At 42.0% G+C, this 12,723-nt stretch overlaps 1 protein-coding gene across 1 annotated transcript in view; it reads right to left on the minus strand.

The window, feature by feature from the left end:
* Window positions 1–643: 643 nt before the first annotated feature.
* The window catches only part of LOC120993709, a 137,717-nt gene continuing 125,637 nt past the window's right edge, over window positions 644–12,723 (minus strand). Inside the window, exons 16-18 of the mRNA XM_040422183.1 lie at window positions 12,478–12,593; window positions 7,661–7,795; window positions 644–1,154 (exon numbers count right to left, since the gene is read on the minus strand). Of these exons, the coding sequence (XP_040278117.1) occupies window positions 1,147–1,154; window positions 7,661–7,795; window positions 12,478–12,593 (259 nt within the window). The 3' untranslated portion in view covers window positions 644–1,146. The remainder of the gene's footprint in view (window positions 1,155–7,660; window positions 7,796–12,477; window positions 12,594–12,723) is intronic.

The raw sequence follows: 12,723 nt of genomic DNA on the forward strand, positions 1-12,723 counted from the left end.
GGTTAAAGGACCTTAATATGTATAGCTTGGAAGAAAGAAGAGACAGAGGGGATATGATAGAAACTTTTAAATACATAAAGGGAATCAACTCGGTAAAGGAAGAGAGCATATTTAAAAGAAGAAAAACTACCACAAGAGGACACAGTTTTAAATTAGAGGGGCAAAGGTTTAAAAGTAATATAAGGAAGTATTACTTTACTGAGAGAGTAGTGGATGCATGGAATAGCCTTCCTGCAGAAGTGGTAGCTGCAAATACAGTGAAGGGGTTTAAGCATGCATGGGATAGGCATAAGGCCATCCTTCATATAAGATAGGGCCGGGGGCTATCCATAGTATTCAGTATATTGGGCAGACTAGATGGGCCAAATGGTTCTTATCTGCCGACACATTCTATGTTTCTATGTTTCTATGTAACACATATAGCCGCCATTTTAGGGGAAAAAAACAATTAGCTATCATAAAGCGCGAGGAAATTCGGATTCGTTGCTAATCAAATTTTTCCTAAACTTTGAATCGAATTCCACTTCGGATGCTTTGATTCACTCATCTCTACCTGTATACATTAGAATAAATCAATAGACATTGATTGTGAACAGCACCATATAATCTTTATTTTTTTCCTGCCAGAATACTGCAGGGAAAATGAGCCTTTTCATTGGGTATTCCCCAATAATTAACAACTGGGGAGCACTTCTTATTTCATAAGCACAAAATTGGGTCAATACTTGAAGGCCATGGACACCTTTAGGGCAATTTATTATTACATTTTACTTTTTTTGGTGTAAAAGTCATTTTTTCACTTGATCTTTAGTAAAAAAAATAACTTTTTTGGACACAGCTTTCACTTTAAGTGCATTTGCAAACTGACGGGCTTTTTATTTTACAGCGACTCCGTCAGAGAACTGCTCTGATAGTTCCATGTGCAGCCCTTATCACCGAACTCCTGCCAGCTCATAAATACTCATTAGAGCTCAATTCTTAGCAATCTGATAAAAGCAAGGATATGGATGTTGCCATATAGAACTTTACTAAATACTAGTGCCTGAATGTTGAAGTTGGAGAAAATAATAAATTAATTGAAAGGGTAAACAGCATGAAAGAGTTATTTTGGTTGATTCGTTTTAGATAATTAGTAGGGTTTCATCTTCAGACTTCTGCAAAAATAAAGAAAAGTAATTATTATGCAAGTATATACTATTTTTATACCATTATTTTTAGCTGAAAAAGATTTCTGTATCATTTTCCTACTACATTTTAACTGTATTAAATGTAGAACTCAAATGGAGGGGGAAAAAATAGTGTATTTCAAATGTTCTTTAAAATGGTTTTCAGACCTTGGAACACATTAAAGGGGTTGTCTCACAGCAAATATCATTTATTTCGTAGAGAAAGTTAATACAAGGCACTTACTAATGCACTGTGATTGTCCATATTGCTTCCTTTGCTGGCTTGATTAATTTTTCCATCACATTATTTACTGCTTGTATCCAGGAGTTACGACCACCCTGCAATCCAGCAGCTAAGGTCGTTCTTGAACACTATAGGGAAAGGTGCCGGCTTATGCACACTCCCATGGTCCTGGCCACCGCCTTTTGGATTGCAGGGTGGTCACCTGGTGGTCACCATGTGATGGAAAAATTTATTAAGCCAGCAAAGAAAGCAATATGGACAATCACAATACATTAGTAAGCATTTTGTATTAACTTTCTCTACATGATAAATGCATTTGCTGAAGTGACACAACCCCTTTAAACATGTCAGTAGGGTGCAGCAGGAGGTAGCACCACTATTACCCAAGGAAACCCACAGCATAGACTTTCTATGAGTTTTTCTTTAGCAAGCGAACGGAGAAAGCCCTTGGCTCAGCTCTTCTGCCTAATAGTTTAACAATTTTGGGGATCTTAGCACCAAGCCCCGCAACGTTCAGAACTTTGGACATGTCACTTTGAAATGTCAAAGAAATGTTTAAGAATGACAAACACACTGTAAGGCCCCTTTCACACGGGCGAGTTTTCCGCGCGGATGCGATGCGTGAGTTGAACGCATTGCACCCGCACTGAATCCTGACCCATTCATTTCTATGGGGCTGTGCACACGAGCGGTGATTTTCACGCATCACTTGTCTCCATCCCGATCATCTACTAGCAACCGTGAGTGAAAATCGCACTGCATCCGGACTTGATTGCGGATGCTTGCGATTTTCACGCAGCCCCATTCACTTCTATGGGGCCTGCGTTGCGTGGAAAACGCACAATATAGAGCATGCTGCGATTTTCACGCAACGCACAAGTGATGCGTGAAAATCACCGCTCGTGTGCACAGCCCCATAGAAATGAATGGGTCAGGACTCAGTGTGGGTGCAATGCGTTCACATCACGCATTGCACCCGTGCGGAATACTCGCCCGTGTGAAAGGGGCCTAAAAGTTCTCATGGGAAAAAAATCTGTATTTTTAAAAAGAAGTCAGAAAGACAAAAAAAAGCCACAACAAAAATGGCAGTAGCAAATAAACACTTTCTGGCACTCCATATTTCCCATAGACCTTCAGCTAACATCTGAAAAACACACCTATTTGTAAAAGCACCCTCAGGCCTCTTTCACACAAGCGTGGCGGATTGGCTCTGGATGCGTTCAGGGTGCGTTGAGTGAAACTCTCACCATTTTGCAAGCAAGTTCAGTCAGTTTTGTCTGTGATTGCGTTCAGTTGTTCAGTTTTTTCCGTGCGGGTGCAATGAGTTTTGATGCGTTTTTCACGGGCGTTTACAAACATCTCTTGGCAACCATCAGTGAAAAACGCATTGCACCCGCACTTGCTTGCGGATTCAATGCTTTTTTCACTGAAGCTTCATTCACTTCTATGGCCCCTTTCACACGAGCTAGTTTTCCGGGCGGGTGCAATGCGTGATGTGAACGCATAGCACCCGCACTGAATCCTGACCTATTCATTTCAATGGGTCTGTGTACATGAGCATTTTTTTTTTCACGCATCAGTTCTGTGCAGCATGTTCTATAGGCCTCATGCACACGACCATTGTTGTGGTCCACATCAGTGCGGACCCATTCACTTCAATATGGCCATAAAATATGCGGACAGGACTCCGTGTGCGAGTTTTCCTGAACGCATCTGGACCTAATCCGTCACGCTCTTGTGAAAGAGGCCTATGGGGCCAGAGCTGCGTGAAAACGCAGAATATAGAACATGCTGTGTTTTTCACGCAAAGCAGAACTGATGCGTGAAAAAAACCCTCTCATGTACACAGACCCATTGAAATGAATGGGTCAGGATTCAGTGCAGGTGCTATGCGTTCACGTCACACATTGCACCCGCGTGGAAAACTCGCTCGTGTGAAAGGGGCCTTAGACTGGAATCACGCATGCAGTTTTTTTGCGGTAGTATTTGAGCCAAATCCAGAAGTACAGTAGATCCAGAAAAGTGTAATGGAAAGATCCTTCTCTTTTTTTGTATCCATTAGGCTGCTTTCACACAGTTAGCTCTCTTTCACACAGGCGTCACGGATTTTGTCCAGATGCGATGCGGGTGCATTGCGTCAAACCGGCGCGAGTAGGCATGCAATTTCAGTCAGTTTTGTCTGCGATTGCATTCTGTTGTTCAGGTTTTTCCATGCGAGTGCAATGCGTTTTGCACGCGCATGAAAAAAACTGAATATGGTACCCAGACCCGAACCTGGACTTCTTCACTGAAGTTCGGGTTTGGGTTAGGTGTTCTGTTGATTTTATTATTTTTCCTTCTAACATGGGTATAAGGATAAAAAAATTGCATTCTTAATACAGAATGCTAACTAAAATGTCCATTGAGGGGTTAAAAAATAAAAAAAATAAACTCACCTCATCCACTTGATCGCGCAGCCGGTATCGTCTTCTTTTTTCTTCCTGCAGGACCTGCAAAAGGACCTTCGATGATGTCAGCACAGGTCCTGCTGAATGAAGATAGAAGGACCTTCTATCTTCATTCAGCAAGACCTGCGCTGATGTCACTGCGCTCACCACATGGTGAGCGCGATGATGTCATCGAAGGTCCTTTTGCAGGTCCTGCAGGAAGAAAAAAGAAGACGATACCAGCTGCGCGATCAAGTGGATGAGGTGAGTTTATTTTTTTACATTTTTTAACCCCTCAATGGACATTTTAGTTAGCATTCTGTATTACGAATGCTATTATTTTCCCTTATAACCATAGAATTGACTTTAATATGGTCCGGGGTTGCTCATCCCTATTTACTAACATCATCTCCTAGCAACCATGCGTGAAAATCGCACCGCATTCACACTTGCTTGCTGATGCTATGCGATTTTCACGCAGCCCCATTCATTTCTATGGGGCCTGCATTGCGTGAAAAACGCTGAACATAGAACCTGCTGCGATTTTCACGCAACGCACAAGTGCTGCGTGAAAAACAACGCTCATGTACACAGCCCCATTGAAATGAATAAGTCAGGATTCAGTGCGGGTGCAATGCGTTCACGTCACACATTGCACACGCACAGAATACTTGCCTGTGTGAAAGGGGCTCTAGGGCTCATGCACATGAACATATTTTTTTCTGTGTCCATTGCATTCTTTTGCACCCTGTATGCAGAACTGTTCACTTGAATGGGGCCGCAAAAAAAAGAAATTACTCCATGTGCATTCCGTGTCTGTATGTCCAGGCTGCAAAAAAATAGAGCATGTCCTATTATTGTCTGCATTACGGACAAGGATAGGCCTCATGTACATGGCCGTGTGTTAGGTTACTTTCACACTAGCGTTAATATTTTCCGGTATTGAGATCAGTCTTAGGGTTTCAATACCGGAAAAAAATGCTTCGGTTTGGTTGCGCTCTCATACCGGAGAGCAAATCACAGCATGCTGAAGTTTTCTTTCCGTCAAGGGATGCGACAGAATCTGACATAATAGAAAACTGATCCGTCCCCCATTTACTTTCAATGGTGTTTATGACAGACCCGTCTTGGCTATGTTAAAGATAATACAACCATCTGCATCCGTTATGAATGGATCCGGTTGTATTATATGTAACGGAAGTGTTTTTGCTGAACCCTGCCGGATCCAGCAAAAACACTAGTGTGAAAGTAGCCTTAGCTGTCCACAAATCTAGGATCTGCTAAACACAGAACTCGACCATGTGCATGCTGCCATTTTTTTTCACTTCAATAGAAATGTCCTAAAAAAAAAGGACAAGAATAGTACATGTCCACAAAAAGGACAAGAATAGGACATGTCCTATCTTTTTTGTGGGGCCGCGGAACAGACACACAGATGCAGACAGCACATGGTGTGCTGTCAACATCTTTTGCTGCGCTATTGAAATGAGCATACGGCCATGTGCATGAGCCCTCAGTGTTTGGTCAGTGATTTCTATCAGTGATTGTCAGCCAAAGCCAGGTGTGGCTCTAGACACAGAACAGGAAGAGATGTTTCCATGATACCTTATCTCTGTTCACGGATCAAACACTCACTGTGTAGAAAGTGGCCCCTTTAGGCCTCTTTCACACGGGCGTTGCGGGAAAATGTGCGGGTGCGTTGCGGGAACACCCGCGATTTTTCCGCGCGAGTGCAAAACATTGTAATGCGTTTTGCACGCGCGTGAGAAAAATCGCGCATGTTTGGTACCCAAACCCGAACTTCTTCACAGAAGTTCGGGCTTGGGATAGGGGTTCTGTAAATAGTATTATTTTACCTTATAACATGGTTATAAGGGAAAATAATAGCATTCTGAATACAGAATGCAAAGTAAAATAGCGCTGGAGGGGTTAAAAAATAATAATAAAATGTTTAACTCACCTTAGTCCACTTGATAGCGCAGCCGGCATCTGCTTCTGTATTCTTTCTTTAGGACCTGGGTAAAGGACCTTTGATGACATCACTCCGGTCATCACATGGTACGTCACATGATCTTTTACCATGGTGAATCACCATGGTAAAAGATCATGTGACGTACCATGTGATGACCGGAGTGACGTCATCAAAGGTCCTGTAACTGTATTTAATGCTCACCATAGGTCCTTCAACAAAGGAGACACAAGGAGATGCCGGGCTACGCGAGCAAGTGGATTAAGGTGAGTTAAATTATTATTAATTTTTTTTTAACCCCTCCAGCGCTATTTTACTTTGCATTCTGTATTCAGAATGCTATTATTTTCCCTTATAACCATGTTATAAGGGAAGATAATAATGATCGGGTATCCATCCCGATCGTCTCCTAGCAACCGTGCGTGAAAATCGCACTGCATCCGCACTTGCTTGCTGATGCTTGCGATTTTCACGCAACCCCATTCACTTCTATGGGGCCTGCGTTGCGTGAAAAACTCAGAATATAGAGCATGCTGCGATTTTCACGCAACGCATAAGTGATGCGTGAAAATCACCGCTCATCTGAACAGCCCCATAGAAATGAATGGGTCGGTATTCAGTGCAGGTGCAATGCGTTCAACTCACGCATCGCATCCGCGCGGAATACTCGCCCGTGTGAAAGGGGCCTTACACTGGCAGATATTTAGGAAGATTATCACTAACAAGCGTTTGTACAAATGCTCATTAGCAATAATTGGCCCATATAAAAGTGCCCAATGAACGAGTGTAATTGGCAGTCACCTGTGATGTCAAAACCCCAAAAACCTTGGCAGAATTCATTATTTTTTTTTCAATTTTGCCACACACAGAATTTTTTTCCCGTTTTCTAATACAAGACATGGTAAATTAAATGGTGGCATTAAAAAATGCATTTTGTCCCGCAAAAAATAAGCTCTCATATAGCTATGTGAACTGAAAAATAAAAAAGTTATGGCTATTGGAACGTGGTGAGGAAAAATCCAAAATGTAAACATGAAAATAGGCCGGTCTTTAAGGGGTTAAGCCCTTATTACACAGCATAATGTTCAGCCAATTACTGGGAACAAGTGCTCATTTCTGATATCTGGCCTATATTGTGTCACTGATTAGCCAAAAAACAAGGAATCTCTCGTTTGTCGGCTGATTCGTATATTTTATCAGGATAAAAGATGTATGATAATTGTCAGCACATCTCCCTGTGTAATCACAGATGTGTTACCGATAATCAATAGAACTCAATGAGGAAGGAATGACTATTGTAGTGATTAGCTGACTATGACTATGGTAGTGAATGCTGTACGGTGACCTGTCTCCGTACAGCATTCAAATGTATGGGCGTCGCGGAGGTGAAATTCGTTATGTCCGAAGTCTCGTGAGACTTAGTTGAATAAGTAAAATGGTTTTCATTTTGAAGAATTGAACGCTGAAGTTATACAACTAAGTCTCACAAGACTTTGGACATAATGAATTTCACCTCCACGTAGCCCATGCATTTGAATTCTGTACGGAGACGGGTCTTTGTACAGCATTCAAATTAGGTTTTCAATGAAGCAGCTTTGGATCTCTGATCCGAATCGCGCTTCGCTCAACACTAATAGCGATCATTCCGCCCCACCTCAGTTTGCATCAGCCTGTGTAATAGATCAATGCAAATAAGGGACAATCACCATCTTTTTTTTGTGGCCCCTTGAAATAGAGCGATGTGACAATGTACCCCTCAGGCCAAAAAAGGTTATGCACCCCTACTTTAAATAAATGAAAAAAAAACTAAACAAAAGGTAAGTCCCCAAGCAGTCGCTTACATGCTATTATGTACCTGTTTCTCTATAGAGATTACTACTATTTGTTAGCTCAAGAACCAAGAGCTCGTGTTGTTCAGTATTTTCCTCCTCTGCTGCTCCTTTGTCCATCATCAAAACATTTTCCTGGTGGTGGATAATGGTGTTTGTTGCTGGAAATTAAACATAAAGAAAGGAGAATTATAGAAAAAGCAAAAACAGTGACAATCATCTGTCGCCGAGACAGTGAATGACAAACAGTGTGTTGTCTTCCGGGTGCTCGGGTTTGGCATATTGCGGATCGGATTGACAGGAGACAGGAACTAGGAGAGAAACTCAATTGCAGGACCTCAAAGGTAGTGTTTTCAGAAATACTACCAGTGCCACGAGTGTCACCAAAGAGACAATGTGAGCTTAGGAAGTTGAATAAGTGGCTCAGAATCTGGTGCAGAAAGGAAGGGTTTGGGTTCATGGAGAACTGGGCCGACTTCTCGGTCGGTTACAGGCTCTACAGTAGGGACGAGCTGCACCTTAATGGGGAGGGTGCAACTGTCCTGGGGGAAAAAATAGTTAGACGGCTGGAGGAGCAATTAAACTAGGATCTGGGGGAAGGGTGGGGGGTTATACTAATAAGGGGGTAGATAGTGTAGATAGAGAGTGGGATAAAGGAGAGGACAGTGAAGATTTAGTGGAGGCTGGGGTTAGTGTGGAAAGTAGGGAGAAGACTGGGCAGAACAATACACTGATGAAAAATAGAACTGCTGGTAACAAGAACCTGTTACATACAAACATCAACCAAGGTAACCCAAAAATCCCAGATATTCACTTTACAGGTAATAGTAATTTAAAATGTATTTTCACAAATGCCAGAAGTCTAGCTAGCAAAATGGGGGAGCTGGAGGCTATGGTACTAAAAGAACACACAGATGTAGTTGGTGTGGCTGGGACATGGTTGGACTCTTCACATGACTGGGCTGTTAATATTGAGGGGTTTACACTATTTAAGAAAGACAGGGTCAATAGAAAAGATGGTGGCGTGTGCCTGTATGTAAGAAGTGATCTGAAGACAAGTGTGAAAGAGGCAAATGTGGGTGAGGATGGTGAGGAATTTCAAAGGGATATAAACACTGAAAACATAGTAATCTATAGACCCCCTAACATCACAGAGGAGATAGAAACGTAACTGTATAACCAAATACAGCGGGCTGCACAGGCTGACACAGTGGTCATAAGGCCAGACATTAACTAGGTTCATGGTTCTGCCTCAACCACTAATGGGAGAAGATTCCTCAACTTGCTGCAGGACCACTTTATGGGCCAGTTTGTAGAAGCTCCCACTAGGGGCAATGCTCTGTTGGATCTGGTAATTTCTAATGATGCAGAGGTTGTTGGAAATGTTACTGTTTGAAAAACACTAGGTAATAGTAAGCACAATATAATTATATTCCCCCTAAATTATAAAAAGCAAACTCTGTCAGGCAGAGCAAAGACAAGAATTTAAAAAATGCTAATTTCCCTGGGCTGAAGGCAGCATTTCAGGGTATAGACTGGGAGCAGCTACTGTCACATCATAATACTGAGGATAAATGGGAGCGCTTTAAATCCACATTGAGTAATTTCACAAAAAAATTTATTAGGGCTCTTTCACACTTGCGTTGTCCGGATCCGGCGTGCACTCCATTTGCCGGAGGTGCCCGCCGGATCCGGAAAAACGCAAGTGAACTGAAAGCATTTGAAGACGGATCCGTCTTCAAAATGCGTTCAGTGTTACTATGGCACCCAGGACGCTATTAAAGTCCTGGCTGCCATAGTAGTAGTGGGGAGCGGGGGAGCAGTATACTTACAGTCCGTGCGGCTCCCCGGGAGCTCCAGAATGACGTCAGAGCGCCCTATGCGCATGGATGACGTGTCCATGTGATCACGTCATCCATGTGCGTGGGGCGCCCTGACGTCACTCTGGAGCGCCCGGGGAGCCGCACGGACGGTAAGTATACCGCTCCCCCGCTCCCCACTACACTTTACCATGGCAACCAGGACTTTAGCGTCCTGGCAGCCATGGTAACCATTCAGAAAAAGCTGAACGTCGGATCCGGCAATACGCCGAAACGACGTTTAGCTTAAGGCCGGATCCGGATTAATGCCTTTCAATGGGCATTAATTCCGGATCCGGCCTTGCGGCAAGTGTTCAGGATTTTTGGCCGGAGCAAAAAGCGCAGCATGCTGCGGTATTTTCTCCGGCCAAAAAACGTTCCGGTCCGGAACTGAAGACATCCTGATACATCCTGAACGGATTTCTCTCCATTCAGAATGCATTAGGATAAAACTGATCAGGATTCTTCCGGCATAGAGCCCTGACGACGGAACTCTATGCCGGAAGAAAAGAACGCAAGTGTGAAAGGGCCCTTACTTTAGGTAACAAGTATAAACGGCTAAAATTAAACCCCCATTGGCTTACAGCTACAGTAAAAAGGGCAATAAAAGACAAAAAAGGGCATTTAAAAAATACAAATCTGAGGGATCAGCTGTAGCGTTTGAAGTTTACAACGGGCTTAATAAAATCTGTAAAAAGGAGATAAAATTAGAAAAAAATACAAAACGAACATCAGGTGGCAAAAGAGAGCAAAACAAATCCCCAAAAATTATTTAAATATATAAATGTTAAAAAAAAAACAAGGTCTGAGCGGGTAGGTCTCCTAAATAATGTTAAGGGGGGTTAGTCACTGAAGATAAGAAAAAGGAAGAGTTACTAAATGTTTTTTTTTTAGCTCTGTATATACAAAAGAAGAGAAATGATCGGATATCTGTGGTGCTGGGGCTGTTAGTACATCCATTAATATACTCAATTGACTAACTGTAGACATGGTCCAAGATAAGTTAAACAAGGTAAATGTGAACAAGGCTCCGGGTCCAGATGGATTACACCCAACAGTGCTAAAAGAGCTCAGTTCAGTCATTGCTGTGCCTCTGTTTTTAGTTTTTAAAGATTCTCTAGGTACTGGTACAGTGCCAAGTGACTGGCACAAGGCAAATGTGGTGCCCATATTCAAAAAAGGATCTAGGTCCTCCACAGGTAATTATAGACCTATAGGCTTGGAAAGTATAGTTTGTAATTGGATTGAAAACTGGCTGAAGGACCATGTCCAAAGAGTTGTGGTCAATGATTTCTATTCAGAATGGTCCTGGGTTATAAGTGGTGTACCACAAGGTTCAGTGCTGGGTCCTCTATTATTTAATTTATTTATTAATGATATCGAGGACATGATTAATAGCACCATTTCTATTTTTGCAGATGACACTAAGCTATGTAGTACTGTACAGTCTATGGAAGATGTCCATAAAATACAAGCTGACTTGAACATCAACTTGGCAAATGAGGTTTAATGTGGATCAATGTAAAGTTATGCATCTTGGTAGCAATAATCTCTGTGCTTCATATGTCCTAGGTGATGTAACACTGGGGGAGTCACTTGTAGAGAAGGATTTGGGTGTCCTTGTAGATCATAGATTAAATAACAGCATACAATGTCAATCAGCTGCTTCTAAGACCACCAGGATATTGTCATGCATTAAACGAGGCATGGAGTCGCTGGGCAGGGATGTAATATTACCACTTTACAAAGCGTTGGTGCGGCCTCATCTGGAATATGCAGTTCAGTTTTGGGCACCAGTCCATAGAAAGGATGCACTGCAGATGGAAAAAGTACAGAGTAGAGCGACTAAACTGATAAGGGGGATGGAGGGTCTTAGTTATGAAGAAAGATTAAAAGAATTGCATTTATTTAGTCTTGAGAAGAAATGTCTAAGGGGGGACATGATTAACCTTTACAAATATATAAATGGGCCATACAAAAAATATGGAGAAAAACTGTTCCATGTAAAATGCCCTCAGAAGACAAGGGGGCACTGCCTCCGACTGGAGAATAAAAAGTTCAGTCTCCAGAAGCATCAAAACTTCTTTACTGTAAGAAATGTGAATCTGTGGAATAGACTTCCTCAGGACGTGGGCACGAAAGGAACAGTGGACAGTTTTAAAAAGGGTTTAGATGAATTCTTAAAAGTAAACAACATTAATGCTTATGAAAATGTGTAGAAATCTGAGTCTCACTTCCTTCTGGAATTCGTGTCCCCACCTATCCCTTGGTTGAACTTGATGGACTTATGTCTTTTTTCAACTGTATTAACTATGTAACTATGTAATCACAGTTACACCATTTTCTGTCAGTTGTAATACCAGTGTACCGTATTACTGACGCTACACTTAAACCTACTGTTGGTCCACTGGACTGGACTTAGATCTCGACATATTTTTCAAGGAATTTTCACCAGAAAAAAATGATAAACCTGCCCAAAAAAAAAGTAATACTATATTTGAGCTACAATGCAGACTTGAACTGAAAATGTGAGTCAACAGCACCCCCAAAATTCAAAGCTTGAATATTACATGATTCATAATAATTTAGAGCACTTGCTAGGTCATTTGTGGAATGGAACGGGCGGCCTATGATAGAAATGCCTATTCCTGTCCGAAAAACGGACAAGAATAGGACATGTTCTATATATTATTTTTTTGCAGGGCCACAGAACGGAGAAACGGATGTGGACATAACACAGAGTGCTGGTCGCATCTTTTGTGGCCTCATTAAAGTGAATGGGTCTGCATTTTTTCCGGCTTGGATGCGTACCCAAACAACGTTTGTGTGCATGGGGCCTAAGTGAGATCTATGGCAGAGGTTGTAATACACTGCCCTACTACTTCCTCATTTTTCAGGATTAGGGAAAACTGAGATCCTGATTAAAATATAGTTAAAATATTCAATGAAATCAATTTGAGATTATAAAAATAAATGAATCTTACCTCTTTTTTTACGAACATTCATTACAACATAAATCAGTGTTGCAAAACCAATGACGCAGCTAATGGCCAGTACTGGGATCAAAACGAGGATCAGATTCTTTGAGCTAGAAACCTGTCTGTATCATATAAATAAGAAAAAAGATCAGTATTGGCCTGGGGTGCCTTTGTTCCACCAGCAAAATTCATTCTGGGGGCCCAATGTACAGCTACTGTATATGCAAATACTACCTGCTCACACAATTGCAG

The sequence above is a fragment of the Bufo bufo genome, chromosome 3 (genome assembly GCF_905171765.1).
Source record: "Bufo bufo chromosome 3, aBufBuf1.1, whole genome shotgun sequence".
Lineage (NCBI taxonomy): Eukaryota > Metazoa > Chordata > Amphibia > Anura > Bufonidae > Bufo > Bufo bufo.